The following is an 18,749-nucleotide window of genomic DNA, read 5'->3' as shown; positions in this document are numbered from 1 at the left end:
TTCAGTGCACTTCTTAGAAGTGAGTGACCCCAGGGAGACAGCCCAGGACAGCTGACAGCTGTCCCTTAGTGCCACAATCCATGACATGTAATTCCTGCTATTGAGTCTTGCAGGGATTCTGGTGTTTGAGAACTGGGAGCTGTGAGGGTCATTCCTGGCCAGCCTGGAGAGCTGCAGGGACACAACCTGTCCTTTCCTGGCAGAAATGCTCCTGTCAGAGCTATCAGACCAGAGCTGTCCCCTTCCACTGGGACCTGGAGCAAAACTATGCCCCATTGTTGATGGTTCAGCTGATCTTTATTCCCTGCTGGATTTGTGTGTGTTCCATCTAAAAAAGGGTCTGTTTTGCTTCTAGGTTCTGCCTGGCACCAGCAATGCCAAAACATCCCACGAGAAAAGCTGTTCCTGCTGCACTTTTGGAAACTGGAACTGCCAAAATGAGATGCTGAGCATTAGGAATCCAGGTTTTTCTGGGATAGTTCAGCCAAGCTCCCAAAACTCTGCAGCAGTGACAGCTGGCTCCTGTCCCCAGGGATCAGCAGGTCAGTGGGCACCAACAGCTCCAGGCAAGGAAGAAACATCTCTTCCTCTGCACTCTTCTCCAGGAGGAACACAAAAATTGTTGCTTGGCCTGATTCAGGGAGTGCTGTTGCTGCTGCCTCCCTCCTGCAGGTTTTTTAAAATTCAGCTGTGCTCCTCCAGCTTCTCTGCCCTCCTTAGCGGAGGTGAGGGTGAGAAAGGAGCTGCTTTATCCCATTCGTTAGCCAGGCCAAGGACTGGGCTATATTTTCATCCTCAGCTCTTTGTCTCTGCCTGGTGCCCTTTCAGAGCTGTTTGACCCCACAGAATGTCCCAATTCCCCCCAAAATGGTCTGCATAAGGTGGGATTGCTGGGTGGAACACGCAGTGGCTCCACCAGGGCACAAACTCTGAGCTTCTCTGTTCCATTTCCCAGGGCTCTTCTGCACTTGAGATGATTTCATGGAATCACAGATCAGTTTGGGTTGGAAGGGAACTTAAAACCATCTCATTCCTTGGGCAGGGACACCTCCCACTGTCCCAGGCTGCTCCAAGCCTTTCAGCCTGGCCTTGGACACTGCCAGGGATCCAGGGGCAGCCACAGGCTGAACAACCAGGACCTCTTTGGTTGCTCTCAGCAGCAGCACTTCAGAGCAGTGTGAGTTCCTCTGGCCAAGGAAATGAAAATGCTTCTTCTGAGGTGGCTTAAAATGGGGAATGTCCTTGTCAGTGTCAGCCCTGTCCAAGTGCAAAATTTACTGTAGATCCCAGTTCTGATCCCAATTCCTGATCCCCAGAGGCTCTGCTGAAGGAAGGAAATGATTCCCTTCTCTGGGTGCCTCCAAGCACTGCTCAGCCCTCGGCTTTGCAGAGCCCCTCCCGTGCTCAGAGGAGCTGTCCTGGCTGAGGCAGGTCCTGGCAGCTCAGAGCAAAAGGTCCCCAGGGCAGCAGGGCACAAATGCACTCCATCTGCTCACTGCTGGTGTTACAGTGCAGGAGAGAACTCGTCCCAGCTGCTCCCTGGGAGCCTTTTTGGAATCTCAACAGAAAAGTGGAGAAGCCCAACACAGCTTGGTAGGGCCTGCCAGTGCCAAGAAAGTCTTTCCATGGTGGGATGAGGGAAATCAAGGTGTTTCTGTAGGGAAATTCAGCCTGGCTTAGGCACTCACCTCAGCACATCTCTCTGCCTGCATCCCAGGAGAGAGAGGAGAAACCCCCAGTGCTTCATCCCTGTGCCTGGGAAAGGATCAGCTTTGCTGAGGGGCAGAAGTCTGAGGGCAGCTGCTGAGCTCTCGGGGTGTCCTTCCTCCTCACTCCAAAACAACTCCCTGCCAACCCCAGGCCCCCCTGTCCCAGATCAGAGCGAGTTTTAGAGACACAGGATAATTGAGCAGGAACCCAGGGACCCTCTCTCACCTTCAAACTCCGTTTGGCAGTTGCCAGAGTTCTCGTTCAAGCTCTCCTCCTCGTTGATGATGATGTTCTCGATGTCCTTCATGGTCAGGTGGTCACGGAAGGCGTGGTACAGGATGTGCTTCAGCTCCTCCAGCGTTATCCTCTGCATGTCAAACTGTGGGAGACAGCCCAGTTACACCCAGGGATGGGGCTCCCAGGAGAGCAGCTCTGAGGCCAAGGCCACAATCCCCAGCTCCTGTTTATCAACCTAATTTCAGCAGCTCAGGGTGGGTTTGTGCTCTTTGGGGCTGGTTCACTCCAACAGTCATGCTGTAAATGGGTCTTGGCACTGGTGGAGCACAGAGAAACCCAGCCCTGTGCCAGGGATGGTCTTCCAGGCTGGAGAGGCAGCAATCCAGTCCATCCCAAGAAAGAGAAAACCCTCAGGGAGTCTCCTGATAGGGATTCCCCTCTCACACCTCCCATGAGCCACAACCCTGTTTGTGCCCCCTTTTTTAAGCTCCTAACTCCCCAGTGTGCCTGGGAGGGAAGAAGAAGCAGAGGACACTTCCCCCAGAGCTGACTTCTGTTGTGGATCCAGTAGGAAGTGCTGTTCTTACACCAAGCAAGTGTTAAACCCCCAGTCCTGCTGAATGTGAACATTTTGCCCCAGCAGGACATTGGACACGTGCAGTTTGTGCTATTAATTAGTCCCTGCTAATGGTGCAGCAGAGAGGAGACACACCCTGGCTGCTGTGCAGTGCCAGGGGAGCAGAGGAGTCTCTCTGGATGTAGGAAAGAAGGATAGAACTGTTCCAAGCCATGGTGAGTCTTCCTGAGTGCTGCAGAAGCTCCTTGAAGAGAGGCCTTGCAGCCCCAGCAGGGTTCCTGCACAGCAACCAGGGCCCTCCAGGGCTCCTCCACCCCACCTGAGCCACCCTCAGGGTACCCAGAAATGCCAAACCCCTCTGGCTCAATGCCCCCGTGGAGGGAGGGCAGTGCCAACTCCCAGCTACCTCTGCCCTGGGAGAGTGGGGATGCAGCAGGAAATCCCCATTCCTTCCCCAGCCTGGGGAGAACAGGACACACCAGGATAGGATGGATACAGGGAATGGCTCCCACTGCCAGAGGGCAGGGATGGATGGGATGTTGGGAAGGAATTGTTCCCTGTGAGGGTGGGCAGGCCCTGGCACAGTGTGCCCAGAGCAGCTGGGGCTGCCCCTGGATCCCTGGCAGTGCCCAAGGCCAGGCTGGACAGGGCTTGGAATAGCCTGGGACAGTGGGAGGTGTCCCTGCCATGACAGTGGCACTGGATGGGCTTTAAGGTCCCTCCAACCCCACCCATCCTGGGATTCTCATTGTTTCTGAGCTGCTCAGCCTGAGGTTTTCTTCCCTGACCCCTGCTCATTGCACAGGTGCAATATCATTCATTCTCCAAGGGGTTAATGAAGAAAAATGAGTCCACTTTGCTTAATCTGGCCCTGCAATATTCCCATCTATCCCTGTGTGTGCAGGCAGATTTGCACACATCCCTCTGGTTTTATCCACAGAAACACCAATTTCCCCAATTCCCTTCACTCATTTCCTGCACCATCCCAACCCTGGTGCAGGAAATGTGCAGGGGAGTGGACAGCAGGGACCAGAGAAAAAGTTCTGGCTCTGTCCAGATGAAAAGCATTTCTGTGAGCAGCAGGACTGATGGGTTTGGGTTTTCTCCTGTCTTGTTCCTCAGGGATTCAGCTAAAAATAGTGAGCACCCCATTGTCATGAGTGGCTCCTTGGTGCCCAGTTCAAAGCTGGGCTGCAAATCCCCCTGGGATTTAATCACCAATTTTCATCCTGCTTTGTTGTGCATGAACAAATCTCACCAGCCCAGCTCTGGTGTCTTTAATGTTGAAAAGGGAGCAGCTGTGCTCTTCACATCCTGTTCCATGACAAAAAGCGTTTCTCCTGGCAACTGAAGGTGTGGAAATTTGGGATCATTCCTCTGGTTGCCTTGCAGCAGTGCTGGGGGTGTTGCTGGAGGTTTGCAAGGGGCAGTGAAGCTGCCCAGGGCTCCCAGTCCTCCTGGGTGGCTTCCTGCAGTGCTGATTGCATGGGGGTAAATCCAAGGATTTCTCACCCAACACCCCCTCCTGCATTCCTTTGGGGTCTTCATCCTGGGAAACTCCAACCTGAAACTGAGCCCCAGCAATGGCAACCCCATAATTCCATCCCCATTGTCACTCCCTGCCTGCAGGAGCACCCCCTCAGCCTGTGGTGACATCCACCTCCTCAGGGCTGATGTTCAACCCCTGCTGGAATTCTCTTCCAGTTCTGCCTCAGGGACAATTCCCAAGGCCAGCTCAAATCTGGGTTTTGCTGTAGTTTGTGGGTTTGGCTTTTCTGCCTTCAGGGAATCAATCACAGAAAGGCTTGGGGTTGGAGGGACCTCAAAGCCCATCCAGTGCCACCCTGCCATGGCAGGGACACCTCCCACTGTCCCAGGCTATTCCAAGCCCTGTCCAGCCTGGCCTTGGGCACTGCCAGGGATCCAGGGGCAGCCCCAGCTGCTCTGGGCACCCTGTGCCAGGGCCTGCCCACCCTGCCAGGGAACAATTCCTCATTCCCAACATCCCATCAAACCTCCAGCAGTGGGAGCCATTCCCTGTGTCCTGTCCTGCCTGGTGAGTCCTGTTCTCCCCAGGCTGGGGAAGGAATGGGGATTTCCTGCTGCATCCCCACTCTGCCAGGGCAGAGGTAGCTGGGAGTTGGCACTGCCCTCCCTCCACTGGGGCATCCTCACAGGGAAAAATTCCTAATTCCCAATATCCCATCCATCCCTGCCCTCTGGCAGTTTGACCCCATTCCCTGTGTCCTGTCCCTCCAGTTCCTGGTGCAGGGTCCCTCTCTGCTTCCCTGTGTCCCCTCCAGACCCTGGCAGTGCTGGGAGGTCTCCAACACCCTCCTGTTCCCAAGGCTCCACAGCCCCAGCTCCCTCAGCCTCTCAGTCTCTGCTGCTCTCCCTCTTTCCCAGCATTGCCACTGAAAATTCTCTGCAGAGTCTTCTGTCCTCCTGCCTCTGCTTCAGGCTGGAGCACAAACACAACCGTGGGGATCAGCTCATCCCCTAATTGTGCCAGTAGTAATGACTTGAGGGGTTTGGGGTCTTCCTGTTCCAGTTAAAATCTGTCTGGAGGGAAGGAATTGTTCTCTTGACAAATGCTCAGCTGCTGCTGCATCTCAAATGTTGTGCTAATAGAGAGAGAAAAACGATCTTTTTAACTTGTTTTGTTGTCATTTGTATTCTTTAGGAGGTGGAACAACTTCAGATGGGATTCAAAATCACCCTCATTGGCTCACAGGAGCTGGGCTTGGTCTTTGGGGGTCCCTTCCAACTCAGAACACTCTGTCAATCTGTCGATTTATGCAGTGGGCTTTGGTCTCTGCTTTGCCCCTTGCAGGCCAGCCACCCTCCCTGAGCCCTGTGTCACCCTGGCAGAGTGTCCAGGGTGGCTCCAGCTCAGGGCAGGCAGGGACAAGCTCTGCTTGGGCTCCCAAGTAATTCCAATTATCCCTGCTCTCCAACCCAGCAATTTCCCTGATTCACTTTTCAATTACTCTGGGTTTTATTGTGGTAATGACAGGAACCAGGGAGCAACTCTTAACTTTTATTGACTCCATGGGGAGGAAAATGGGGACTGTGGCAAGCTGGAAACTTTCTATAGGATTTATAATTAGGAGAAATCAATGGAGCTGCTTGTGAGCTTCAGAATAATTCACTGTGAGCAGTAAAACAAACTGAGCTGAAGCCCAAACTCCCAGTGCTGCTGTGAGTGGGAGCTGTGGAGAGCACCAGGAACTGGGCACTGCAACTCCTGAGGGACCCTGAGGCTGGAGGAGGCTGTCCCATGAGATATCTGGAAGGGAAACTGGACCTGGTCCAATCTAGCCTGTAGGTTCCTTCTTGACTTAAAATTCCTGCAGGAAATTAATCCCTACCTCAGTTCCTTGAGCCTCCCCAGTCGAAATTTCCCAAATTTGTGTCTGTCTTGCCTGCAGAGCCCCATTCCCAGGGAGTTCTGTGTCCTCTGTCCTCTGCAGGAATGGCCCAAAGGGAAGGGCTTGTTCCTTGAAGGGGTTAAATGCTGGAACAGCACTTCTGATCATTTCATATCAGCTCAGCTTTAAAACAAAAGAGTGGGAGGCTCCTCTCTGCAGTCCCAGGAGAGCCTTGCTGCTCTGCAGGTGGGTGAGGCCAGGGGGACCCTGCAGTGACAGGAGCGGGGCCACTCTGGGGACCTGCAGGGTCTTTTAAAGCCACTTTGCTCAACAAGAGGTGGGACTGGCTGCTCTGGCAGGAGGTTTAGCTGGGAGAGCACTTAGATCCAGATTTCCCACATAAGCCACCTGGAAGAGTCAGCTGGGGCTGGTGAGGGCTCCAGGTGGAGCAGGATTTTGCCTCATGTCCTGAAAATTAATTCTGCAACCCCAAAAGCTTCAAAGAATCAGAGAATCATATAGGCTGGATGTTGGGTTAAGCTTTTTTCTGACCCAGAGATGGGGCAGCTGAGAGGTGTTTTAAAAACTTTAATTCCATTTTCAGTCTCATGTGAAGGGTGAAACAATACAGATGTTATAATTCACACCATCACAATCAGAAGCCAATTATTTCCTAATTCCAATACACTGTAAGTGTTTCTTGGCCTATCAGCTTTTGCCACACCATGCTGTAAATGCCTTAAAGCCAATCATCTAAAATTACCCCTCGTGGGTCCCACTACAATGCATCTTTCATAGGTCTATTTCTCCAAAGTATCCAGTCTTATTTGCAAGGCCATCCTTTGAAACTTGTTTCTAGTTCCATTTCTCTCCCAGCAATGCCTCTCCTATTCCATGGCATTTCTAAGTCAGCATTTCTTATCTCAACGTTTACATACAAATGCACACAGTGGGAGCCTTCTGTCAAGCTTTAAACATGTTCTACAAATCCAGTTCCCACAGCTGGAAAATATCCTTGAGTCCAGCCATGGGCTGACCCCAGTTCCAGCCTAAAGCAGCTCAAAGCAGCACATCTGCAGTGACCTCTGCATGGCCCAAAGCCCCGTGTCCATCTTCCACTGAGCTCTGGTTTGGGACAGCCCTGGACAATCTCTGAGGAACAAACAAGGCCCTTGTTTTGCCCTCAGACCTTCTGCATGGCTTGGATAATCCCAGGGCAGCTGCAGAGGGGCTCTGCCCACACTGCCACAGTGAGGATGGGACCCCAAAAACACCTGGAGTCTGCAGAGCAGCTCTGGGCTTTTTGCACATTTACAGATATATTTGTATGGAGAAAAGCATTGTCTTATTATATACTAATATTCTTGTTATTTTCATTGTTGTTATTACTACTATTATGGTTATTGTTGTTGTTATTACACCATATTATTATTGTTAATATTATTATTATTATCATCATCATCACCATCATCATTATCAATATTACTTAGAGGGATGAAGCTCCTCTCCTGTGAGGAAAGGCTGGGAGAGTTGGGATTGTTCAGCCTGGAGAGGAGAAGGTTTGGCGTGACCTCACTGTGGCCTTCCAGGACCTGAAGAAGCCAACAAGGAAGATGGAGAGAGACTTTGGACAAGGCATGGAGGGACAGGACACAGGGAATGGCTCCCACTGCCCTGAGGGCAGGGCTGGATGGGATATTGGGATGGAATTGGGGTGGCCCTGGCACAGGGTGCTCAGAGCAGCTGTGGCTGCCCCTGGATCAGTGCCCAAGGCCAGGCTGGATGGGGCTTGGAGCACTCTGGGGTAGTGGAAGGTGTCCCTGCCCATGGCAGGTGTTTAAAACTTTATGGTCTTAAGGTTTCTTCTAACCCAAACCACTCTGGGATATGATGATAATAAATTTTAAAGTATAAAATGTGTATACACACACAACACAAATACATACATACATATATATATACATACACACACACACACACACACACACACACACACATATATATATATATAAATGAGAACATATGAAATATTTCCCAAATGTCCAGGCACATCCTTCTCCAAACCCCTCCCAGCCTGCAAGAGGGAGCAGTGCCCCACCCGTGATGGGTTATCCCCTCTTGCCTGGAAATGATGTGGGCAGGACACAGTCCCATCCTGCCTGGGGCTGGATCCCAGCACTGAGAACCCTGCCCTCCCTGCATGGTATTATCCCATCCCATTATGCCATCTCCTATCCCATTGCCATTCCCATCCCATTCCATCTCATCCCATTCCATCCCATCCCATCCCATCCCATCCCCTCCTATCCCATCCCATCTCTCATCCCATTCCATCTCCTATCCCATCCCATCTCCCATCCCATCCCATTATCCCATCCCATCCCATTATCCCATCCCATCCCATCTCCTATCCCATCCCCATCCCCATCTCCCATCCCACTATCCCATTATCCCATCCCCTATCCCATTATCCCATCCCATCCCCCATCCCATTATCCCATTCCATTCCATCCCATCCCCTATTCCATCCCATCCCATCCCATTATCCCATCCCATTATCCCATCCCATTATCCCATCCCATTTTCCCATCCCATTATCCCATCCCATTTTCCCATCCCATTTTCCCATCCCTCACACGGCACAGGCTGTGCTGGCTCCCTTGGGGATCCGCTCACCGCCAGTGCCTGGTGCCCCGGGAGCCCTGCAGGAGCCATTCCCTGGGATTAGCCTGGAATGCCAGCGGGCGGTGGGCAGGGCTGGTGACACCAGCAGCAGAGGGATGTGCCCAGGACAGGCAGGTGGCAGTGCCAGCTTCCCCCGGGGCTGGCGGAGCAGCCATCCCGGCAGGAACATCCCACACTCCCGACGCTGCCGGGAGCGAGAGGGGCACCGCGACATTTCCATTGGGAAATTCCTTGTCCCCTGTCGCGACAGGCTCCGCCCCTCCCGGCAGCTCCGGCAGCAGGACTCGGACACAGGGTGACAAATGCCCGTTGTGACCAATGGCCCTTGTGACAAATGCCCAGAGGGGTTCAGGGCACACGTGAGACATTGCAGCCAGGTTCGAGTGCACAGCGCCCTAACCCCGAGCACTCAGCCCGGGTTTGCACGGTGAAATGAGGAGGAATTCCGGCCCTGGGAACCTCCTGTGTCCCTGCACACACCCCACAGCCCAGACGGGATCACCAGGGGTCATCCCTGGGTGTCTGTGGGTGCCATCCTGTGGGTCAAGGATGGTCTCTGGTGTCTGTGGGTCCCAACCTGCTCCAGGCTGGGCTCCAAACACCACAAACACTCCAAACACCCCCTTTGCTCCCAGGGATGTGGGTTTTGGGGCTGTCCTGTGCTGGGCCAGGAGCAGAACTCGATGCTCCTTGGGAGTCCCTTCCCTGGGGATATTCCACAATGCTCAGGGTGGATCTGGAGCATCCCTTAGAGCTGCTAGCTCCTGGGACAGGGGCTGCCCACAGGGACACCTTTGGCTCTGGATATGGGAAATGCTGCTGGGCTGGGCTGCACAGAAACCCTTTTCCATCCAAAAACAAACCCAGAGCTGTAATTCCCTCCCAGAGATGGAATTCCCTCTGCTGTTCTCACCCCCTGCTCAGGCTGGTCCCAGCCTTTCCTAGGCCCAGACTAATTTGGGGGCAGGATTTAAGCAGAGCAGCGGATCTTTGGCCGTGCATCCACTTCCCAGCTGGGATCTAATGGTTCTTAACTGGGCTGAGAGGAATAGGCCCCGTGAGAGGCATCACCTCCCCAGCACACACAGCAGGAGTATTAATGCTGGCCACATTCAATTAACTTGAAATAGTTTAGTACACCACAGAGAAGTGGTGGTTTTTCAATTAGAGAATGCTCTGAGGTTGCAGCACAAATTAACCCCAGCAATTTCTGTGGTGTGGGTTTAGGGCTGCCAGGCCTCGCCCCCGGGCTGATCCTAATCAAAGGGAATCCCTAACGAGGGCTGCACCTTCCTGACCTTCCATGGCAGGCCTGGGGGAGCCTCTGGGGGAGCAAACTCCTCTCAGCTAATGAGAGCTGAAGCTGAGAATTCCCATCTGGCCACCACCATCTTCTGCCTCCCCCCAGATCTGGAGTTCTCATGGGCTCCTGCCCTGGGGTAAATCCAGCAGTGGGCTGAGGTAATACTGCCCTCATGGTGCTGTCTGTTCTGACATGGAAATGGCAGGTGGCAGCCTCAAAACCAGCAAAATAATTCACACAGCAGAAAAAAAAAAAAAAAAAAGGATAGGGTTTCTCAGTGTAGGACATAACAGATGCTAAATATTTACACAAAAGTTCCCAGAATTCAGAAAATCACTGGGTTGGAAGAGACCTTCAAGATCAGTGCCACATCCAGGCTTTGTTAAGCACACCCAGGGATGGGGACACCACCACCTCCCCAGGCAGCCATTCCAGAACTTTGTCACCTTTCTGTAAAAGACTTTCTCCCAATATCCAAGCTGTATTTCCCTTGGTGCAGCTGGAGGCTGTGTGCTCTGGTTGTGTCAGTGCTGCCTGGAGAAAGAGCCCAGCCCCAGCTGAGCACAGGCACCTTTCAGGAGCTGTGAGAGTGATGGGGGCACCCCTGAGTCTCCTTTTCTCCAGGCTGAGCACCCCCAGCTCCCTCAGTTGTTCCTCACAGGGTTTGTGTTCCCAGCCCCTCTCCAGCCTTGCTGCTTCCTCTGGATGCACTCGAGCATCCCAAGGCCCTTCCTGGTGATATCCTGATATCCCATAATATGAAATCCCGTGTCCCTCTGCAGGAACAGGATTCCACCCTGAGCTGTTCCCCCCTGGCGCAGTCAGTGTGAGCACAACAAGGGGGTTTGGGGCAGATCACTCTGAGGCTGTGCCAAAACTCCAGATATTCCAAGGAGGAAAAAATCCTTCTGTGTCTGCCCCACAAACCCTCCACCATCAGGGGAGAGCAGGGGCTCTGCACCCTTGGGCTGCTGTGTCTGGTGTTAGGAAAATTAATCCACAAACACCAGAGGTTTATGTCCAAAAAGGAAACAGGAGCCCTTTCTGGCCTTATTTGAATAAAGGGAGAGGCCATGGGGCATTCCCCTGGTGTCTCTCCAGTTTTTGGAGGATGCAGCCTCCTTTTTATCCCAGTTTCCAGCCACATTTCCCTTCTCTCTTTCCCCATTTCTGAGGTACTTGAGAGGTTCAGACTTCCCAGAACGCCTGATACCAAAGATTCCCCTCTAATGTAGAACCCTTTCTTTTAATTTTTAATTCTTATGGAATTTAGGGGTTTTCCTTCCCCATTGTTTCTTTCATCTTTCAATGTCTAATTTTGTTTATCAGCAAACCTAAAGTTTATTTGTAAAAGCAAAGATCTTTTTCCATCCATCAATCAGTGGAATCCTTCCCATTGTTTCTTTTATCTCCCAGTGCTGGTTTTATCTCCCAGCAGCCCCACAGCTTGTTTGGAAAGACAAATCCACTATTCCTCTCCCTGGGAATGCTAGAATTCCTGATCCAGGCAGCAGCAGGATGTGAGGGCACCTCTGCTGTGTGCCAGGTGAGGCTGGTGCCATGCCAGGTGCCCAGCACAGACAGAGCCTGTGCCAGCAGTGCCACAGACACAGCCTATGCCAGCAGTGCCACACCTGACAGCACAGGCACTGTGCAGCCAGGGGAAGGCAGGGCCCTGCAGAAATAACCTCCCCTGGCAGTTTCACCAGCACATTGAGCCCGACCCTCGGGCCTTCTCCCCATTTCCCTGCCTGCAGAGAGATCTTTTTAATCTGCTCCTGGGTGGGATGAAGCAGCAGAAACTCGAGTGAGGGGAATGAATGGGCCCTGCTGTCTCCTGGAAGCCCTCAGCCAAAGGAAACCAATTTTTTACTTAACAGCAACAAATGTTCTGAGAACGCTGGAAGAAGCAGATTAGAAAGTGAGACCTGTTCCTGGGCTGCACAAAGGACACAATCATTAATAAAGGCTTTACAAACCAGCCCCAGAGCTGCTGGGAGGGACTTGAGGCATCCTTGGCACTGCTGATGGTGGTTAATGAAAAATATTAACAATGAGGCAGCAAAGAGAGCTTCTAATCCTGCTGTGCAGCACCAGCCAGGGCCAAGACAGAATCCAGAATGGGTTGTGCTGGGAGGGACCTCAAAGTTCACCCCTGCCATGGCAGGGACACCTCCCACTGTCCCAGGCTTCTCCAAGCCCCAAATTCCAGCCTGGCCTTGGGCACTGCCAGGGATCCAGGGGCAGCCCCAGCTGCTCTGGGCACCCTGTGCCAGGGCCTGCCCACCCTCTAAAGCAAAAGGGAAAAGAGAAACAATCCCAAAGTTTTTATTCTCTATTTCCATCAGCAGGTGATGTTCAGCCACTTCCCAGGAAGGACTCCAGCCCCTGGAGTTTCCCCAAAGGCAAACATGGTAAATAACAAATTCCCCCCTTCCTCCCACTTTTCTTAGCTTTTATATCTGAGCTGACATGGTCTGGAATATCCCAAGACCTCAGGACTGGCACCTTCTGATTTGCAGGACATGAAATATTGAAAAGACAATTTTTTTTTTCACAGTGAGAAATTCACCTAAAGCAGGAGAAATTCATCTGTGCAGGGAAAAGTCATGATTTGTCAAACTGGCACTTTGTAAGGAGAAGGAAGAAATAACAAATTTGAAATGCCATTCCTGATATGGCTAATGGGGCCCAGGAGCTGCCAGAGAGGAGATGGAAGTGCCACCAGCAGCGTGTCCCAGTGGGGCCTGCCCAGTGCCCCAGCCCAGCAGTGCACAGCCAAGGCACACAAACACCACTTTTGGGGTTATTTTTCCATCTTCCCCCCGAGCTGTAGGAACCAGGGTGCCTCTGAAGCCCATCCCATCAGCCCCAGAGTCCCACATCTGCTGAGAGTTGGCAGGGCAGCTCCCCTGGTGCTGTCATGGATCTCCCCTGACACGTCAGGAGCCCTGAGGGAAGTCAGTGAATCTCAAATTCAGCTGGAGACAAAAACACAGTGCAAACCTTCCCCTGCTGCAGCTCAGTTCAGCAATTCCAGGGCACAGGATGTGAAAAATTGGTTCTGGTGCACCAAGGCTCAGAGGAGGGGAAGGAAGGACAGAAATTATTTGAATATTTTGAATTTGTTTCTCTCTGTCACCTTGTGCTGGGATGTGGATTTGTCTTTCCTTATATTTGCATGTTGTAATTATTTTTATGCTACCTTTTGCTCTGCACACAGCAACCATTGTTTGAAACCAAGATTAATTCAGCTGAAAACCATGACATCAAAACTGAAGCCTGGAGTATCTGCTCAGTTACTCCCGTGCAGGGAGTCGATGATTTTGTTCTTTGCCATGCTACAAACAAGGTGATCACTTCTGAAGTCCCCTCCAGCAATTCACTTGGCCTTTGTGAGCTCCTGGCAGCGACCAGTAACAGAGAGAGAGCAGAAAATACAGAGCAGCTGTCAGTGCTGAAAAATAAACTTCAGCAAAGTGATTTTAATGCCTGACTCAATCTGCACCAAGGAGGGAGCCCTGGCACCTCCACTCTGGGATAAATGAGCAGCTTTTCCTGCAGGAGAGGCCCAGGGAAAGCAGGGGCAGAGTTGGGCCCCAGCACAGGTGATCCCACAGCGAGTGCAGGTGAAATGTGGGAAGAGCTCACCTGGGGAACTCCTCCTCGGGACAGCAGGGATGGTGCAGATTGGGAACACATTCAGGAGCTCCACGTGCTTGTTTGGAGCCCACTGGGAATGCAGAGGGACCCTCCCAGCAGCAGCTCTCCATCCCATCATCTACACCAGGAACATGGCAGAGGGGGGCTCCAGGGGTTCCTCAGAACAGAGGACAGAGCAGATGGAGCAGTTGCAGTGAATTTTCCTTCCCTGCCTTGTCTAAACTGCCTCATAATCAGATTTTGCTGGGCTGTATCACAATAAATAAATGCCTTTGGATTATCTTTTATCTTGGGGTGTCCTTTATGGCAGATCTGACCATGAGTCTCTGGGGAGCTGAATGTAGAATCACAGAATATCCTGACTGGAAGGGGCCCCCAGGGATCATCCAGTCCAGCTCCTGACACCCCAACAATCCCACCCTGGGCATCCTCCTGGAGCTCTGGCAGCCTCAGGGCTGTGCCCATTCCCTGGGGAACCTGGGCAGTGCCCAGCACCCTCTGGGGGAAGAACCTTTCCCTGATCTCCAGCCTGAGCCTGCCCTGCCAGCTGGGGACTGTCCTCAAGGCAGGAGAGCCCTGCCCATCCCAGCCCTGAGCTCCCACCTTGGAGCAGCCACACCACAGGAGAGAGCTCTGACCCAGGCCTGTGACATCAGGCTGCTAACTGCACTTCAGTTCTGCATGAATTAGAGAAATATTTAGCTCAGTGACACTTAAGGGCTCTTGTCCCACTAAAACAAACTGAATAAATTGTCACATGGAAGCTCAGCTCCCCCACCCTGTGCCTTGCTGAAGCAGGGCTTGGAGAGCCCAGGGACAGCACTTGGGGCCAAATCAAAGATGGGCTTCCAGAGTCCAATGCTGGGGATGGAGCAGCTCTGGGGCAAGAGGCTGGCAGAGATGGAAATGTCCACCTGGAGAGGTGAAGCTCCAGGTTGACCTCAGTGTGACCTTGCAGGGCCTGAAGGTGCTGACAGGAAAGACTGGGAGAAACCTGGGACAAGGGCTGGAGGGATAGGACCCAGGGAATGGCTCCCACTGCCAGAGGGCAGGGATGGATGGGATGTTGGGAATTAGGAACTGTTCCCTGGCAGGGTGGGCAGGCCCTGGCACAGGGTGCCCAGAGCAGCTGGGGCTGCCCCTGGATCCCTGGCAGTGTCCAAGGCCAGGTTGGACAAGGCTTGGAGCAGCCTGGGACAGTGGGAGGTGTCCCTGCCATGGCAGGGGTGGCACTGGATGGGCTTTGAGGTCCCTCCAACCCCACCCATCCTGACACTCTGTGATGCTGGATATGGAAAACAAGCTTTATGCCACACTGAATTCTCCCTCCCTCACTGATTTCTCCTGACACCAGATCATTCCCCTGGCAATAATTCCCTATTTCTCTTTATCCCACAGAGTCCAAGACCTCATTGGAGCCTTGCTGAAGCCTCCTCTGCTCTGAATTTCTCACTGAATTATGGAATGTGTTAATAAAATCCTGCTCATTCCAATCCTGGAGTCCTCAGCTTCTGCCCCAGCCCTGGAGAAGGAGATGAACTTTCCACAGCTTGAGCTGGGCTATTTCTCTAATAGGGAATGTCACTGATCCATGAAAACTCTGAGCCCTGAGTTCATTAAAACCTGATTAATTGGAGGCTGAACAGTGAGAGGGAAGGACCTGACAGCCTGTCCAGAGCTGACTGCAGACCCTGGCAGGGACCAGGAAAAATGGCATTTAGAGATGTGACCAATTCCATCCCTGGAAGGAGAACCTGTTGTGAGGGACACCAGCACCAGCTTTGGGGTGGCCTTTTGCCTGGAAAGGATTTCAATTTCATCAGTCCTTGAGTCCAGTTTTGTTTCATCAGTCCCTGGGTGCAGTTCCTTTGCACATGTTACTTCATGTTCATTATTTGCCCATGAGCCTTGGCTCAATGGCAGCATTTTCATCCCATTCCATCTGCTGGAGAAATTCCTTCTTTTGCAAAATAAAAATTCACAGATTTTGCAGAAGAAAAAGCTGAGAACAGAGGAGGAATCAATCCTGTGGCAGTCAGTCGAAGAAGGACCAGGCTGCAAAGCCAGGCTGTCCTTTGCCTTCCCTTCAGCCCTGACCCAGCAACATCTCCAGAGCTCCATTTGCAGGGGACAAAGTGTCTGCTCACGTCAGGATGGGATTGTGATGCCTGGGAATTTGGGATCTTAACACATCCATCCTGCTGAGTGAGAGGGGGGTTGAGCTTGCCAAGGATTTACCTTGAACTTTGCTTGTTTGTCCGACCCAATGCAAACCCTGCTGCAACCCTGCCCTGCACAGTGACCCTGTGGGTTTGGGGTCAGGCCCTGTGGATCTCCCCAGCTCTCAGGGCTGACACACCCTCAGTGCCTGGCTGCACAAGAGCCCTTTGGAAAGGTCCTGCTCCTTTCCTTGCCTGGGCTCAGGCTCCACCACCAGCTCCAGAAAGGCCTTTTCCCTTTTCCTTGGTGACACATGTCAAGTTTTCTGTTTTCCCTGCTCACAACAAGCTGCCTTTCTCTGCAGGGAATCTGAGCTCCCTGGCCAGCTGTTCCAGCTCATCAGCTCCTGTCATCTCTGACACTTCCTGGCGCTCTTCATCCTGGTTTGAAATCCCTCAGGAGAGAGAAATCCACATCTGGTGAGGGTTTGAGTGGCTCCTTTTCTGCCCCTTTTCAGCCACATTGAGGGGAAGTTTTACTTTGCTGCCCTCAGAGTGTTCCCCCACCTGCTTTGTCATTTCTTGGGCTCCCCCAGTCTTTGCTGCCCTAAGAATCCTTTCACAACAGCTGATTTCACCAAGGAGTGGGTGAAGGAAAGCAAAAAGAAAGGAACAATCTAAAATGCACCAAGAGCTGCTGTTCTTTGGTAGCTCAGAATTGCTGAATTCCAGAATGGTTTGGGTTGGAAGGGGCTTTAAAATCATCTCCTGCCTTGGGCAGGGACACCTTCAATAGACCAGGCTGCTCCAAGCCTGCTGTTTCATCATCGCTGTGCTCCCTCTGTGACCTGCCCATTTACTGTGCAGTGATTTTGCTGTCAGTGCTGGAGCCAGGCTGAAATATCTACTCTCCACCTGAGTGTGCCAAGTGCACCTGGATTTTATCCGAGAGATAAGGTCAGCAGACTCTGTCATATCTGCCTGGGGCTTAGGCATCAAAACAGGTCCATTTTTCACGGATGTTTTTTCCCCAATAAAGGGAAATGTGGGTTCTTCACGATTTTGTTTTGAGTTTTTAGGGTTTTTTTTAATTCCATTTGTGTTTTTTCTTTTTTGGCATCATGGTTGATTGAATAGAATTGACATTTATGCAACAAAAGCTCACAACAGACTCTGCCACCATCTGTATTAAAGCCTTTCTTTCCCTCTGCACGCTCTGGTTGGAGGAGTTTGATGTTGTTGTTGATTCTCCAAGGGAAAAGCTGGGAAGAGCTGCAGGGAAGGGAGTCCCTGAGCCCCCAGAACTGCTCTGGGTGTGTGGGTGCACATCCACATCCATCAGAACTGAGGTAATCAAAAGAAAGGCATTGCAAAATATAATTTGAAGCAGTTTGCAGCATTCATGCATAATTTTCAAATTATTTGGGAAGAGAGAAGTTATCAGAGTTGACAAGGCAATGTAGTGAGAAGGAATGAAACTTAGTCTTCAATTTATATATTCTGTCAATTAATAAAGAAATAGATATAAATGAGGTGCTCAGGAGCTGGGAGAACAAAGGGGAATCTGCTTCTCTCAGAGCTTAAAGAGCCAAAGCAACACATGCCAGAGAAGATGGGAAAAGACACCCTGGGAACAGGTGTTAGTGTTAGCTGCTCTTTAGAGGTGCTAATGAAAACTCCCTGAAATGAACGGGATCACAGGGAATCCTGAGGATTCGATAAATTTCCGGGATTTGGCTGTGTGAATTTGACATGCCTCCATCAAGGAGATGTTATCACTCCTCGAGTCAGCCCTGCAAACAGCTCCGGTAAATTTCCCTGAGCTAATTGCTCTTTAATAGTTTGTTGTGTGAGCACTCGCTAATTACAAGTCAGGCAGCTTTGTGAAAACACATCTGAAATATTCCTACAGGTGAGTAATGGGTTTGGGGAAGAAAGGGATTTTTGACAGAGTGTGGTATGTGGGTCTTGGGTGATCTGCAGTCCTGCTTCAAACACCAGCACTGAGGCAGAGCCTTCTTGTCATTAGACATAAATAATTCATCAGGTGAGGAGATCCAGGTAGCTCTGGCCTTTCTCTGGGTGCTGCATTTTAAATTAAAAATAACACAACTCTTTATGCTGTTGTTTGTTTCTTAATTCTTGCAGGTTTCCCACAGACTCTGCTGTTTGGGCAGAGTACAAGGACAGGACACAGAGGTTGATCCCAGTCTGGAGCATTCCCACAGAGATGGGGAACAGAAGGAGCTGCAGGATGGGGCTGGGGGGAGACCCAGGGATGTGTGACACTGCTGAGACCCCTCAGACCCTGGGGACAGCCCTGGGCCCCTCAGGACAATGCAGACCTGGAGGGGCTGGAGCCTGTCCAGGGAAGGGAATGGAGCTGGGAAGGGGCTGGAGCCCCAGGAGCGGCTGAGGGAGCTGGGAAGGGGCTCAGCCTGGAGAAAAGGAGGCTCAGGGGGGGCCTTGTGGCTCTGCACAGCTCCTGCCAGGAGGGGACAGCCGGGGGTGTCGGGCTGTGCTCCAGGGAACAGGGACAGGAGGAGAGGGAACGGCCTCAGGCTGGGCCAGGAAAGGTTTAGATGAGAAAATAGGAAAGATTCCTTCCTGGAAAGGGTTGTCCAGCAGTGGTGGAATCCCCATCCCTGGAAGTGTCCAGGAAGTGTGGATGTGGCACTTAGGAGATGGTTTAGTGGTGGCCATGGTGGTGGTGCTGGGGTGATAACTGGGATCTTCCAGCCATCACCACCCTGGTATTGCCTGGGGGAACCTTCAAGGCCTTTGCAAACAAATCTCCACAGTGCCCCAACAGCACACAGTGGCTCTGACATTCAGATGTGGAGAGGCCAGGACAGAGTCATGAACTGGCACAGCACGAATTCTCACTGAGGAGCTTGGCAAAAAGTAAAATTAAATAAAATGAGTGCTAAAAATCCCAACTCTATCTGCTTTTTTCTGGAACGGCCTCAGGCTGGGCCAGGGGAGGCTCAGGTTGGACATCAGGAGGAATTTCCCCATGGAAAGGGTGGTCAGGCACTGGCAGG

At 51.9% G+C, this 18,749-nt stretch overlaps 1 protein-coding gene across 2 annotated transcripts in view; it reads right to left on the bottom strand.

Annotated features, from left to right (window-relative positions):
* Nucleotides 1-18,749, bottom strand: part of CALN1 (calneuron 1) — a 156,022-nt gene that overhangs the window by 9,800 nt on the left and 127,473 nt on the right. For both annotated transcript variants that reach the window (XM_059866031.1, XM_059866032.1), the window contains one exon: nt 1,936-2,089. In XM_059866031.1, coding sequence (XP_059722014.1) covers nt 1,936-2,089 — 154 coding nt within the window. The remainder of the gene's footprint in view (nt 1-1,935; nt 2,090-18,749) is intronic.

This window comes from Haemorhous mexicanus, chromosome 22, assembly GCF_027477595.1.
Source record: "Haemorhous mexicanus isolate bHaeMex1 chromosome 22, bHaeMex1.pri, whole genome shotgun sequence".
Lineage (NCBI taxonomy): Eukaryota > Metazoa > Chordata > Aves > Passeriformes > Fringillidae > Haemorhous > Haemorhous mexicanus.
Note: the sequence above shows the minus strand (reverse complement) of the source record. Positions and strands in the feature narration are given on the sequence as shown.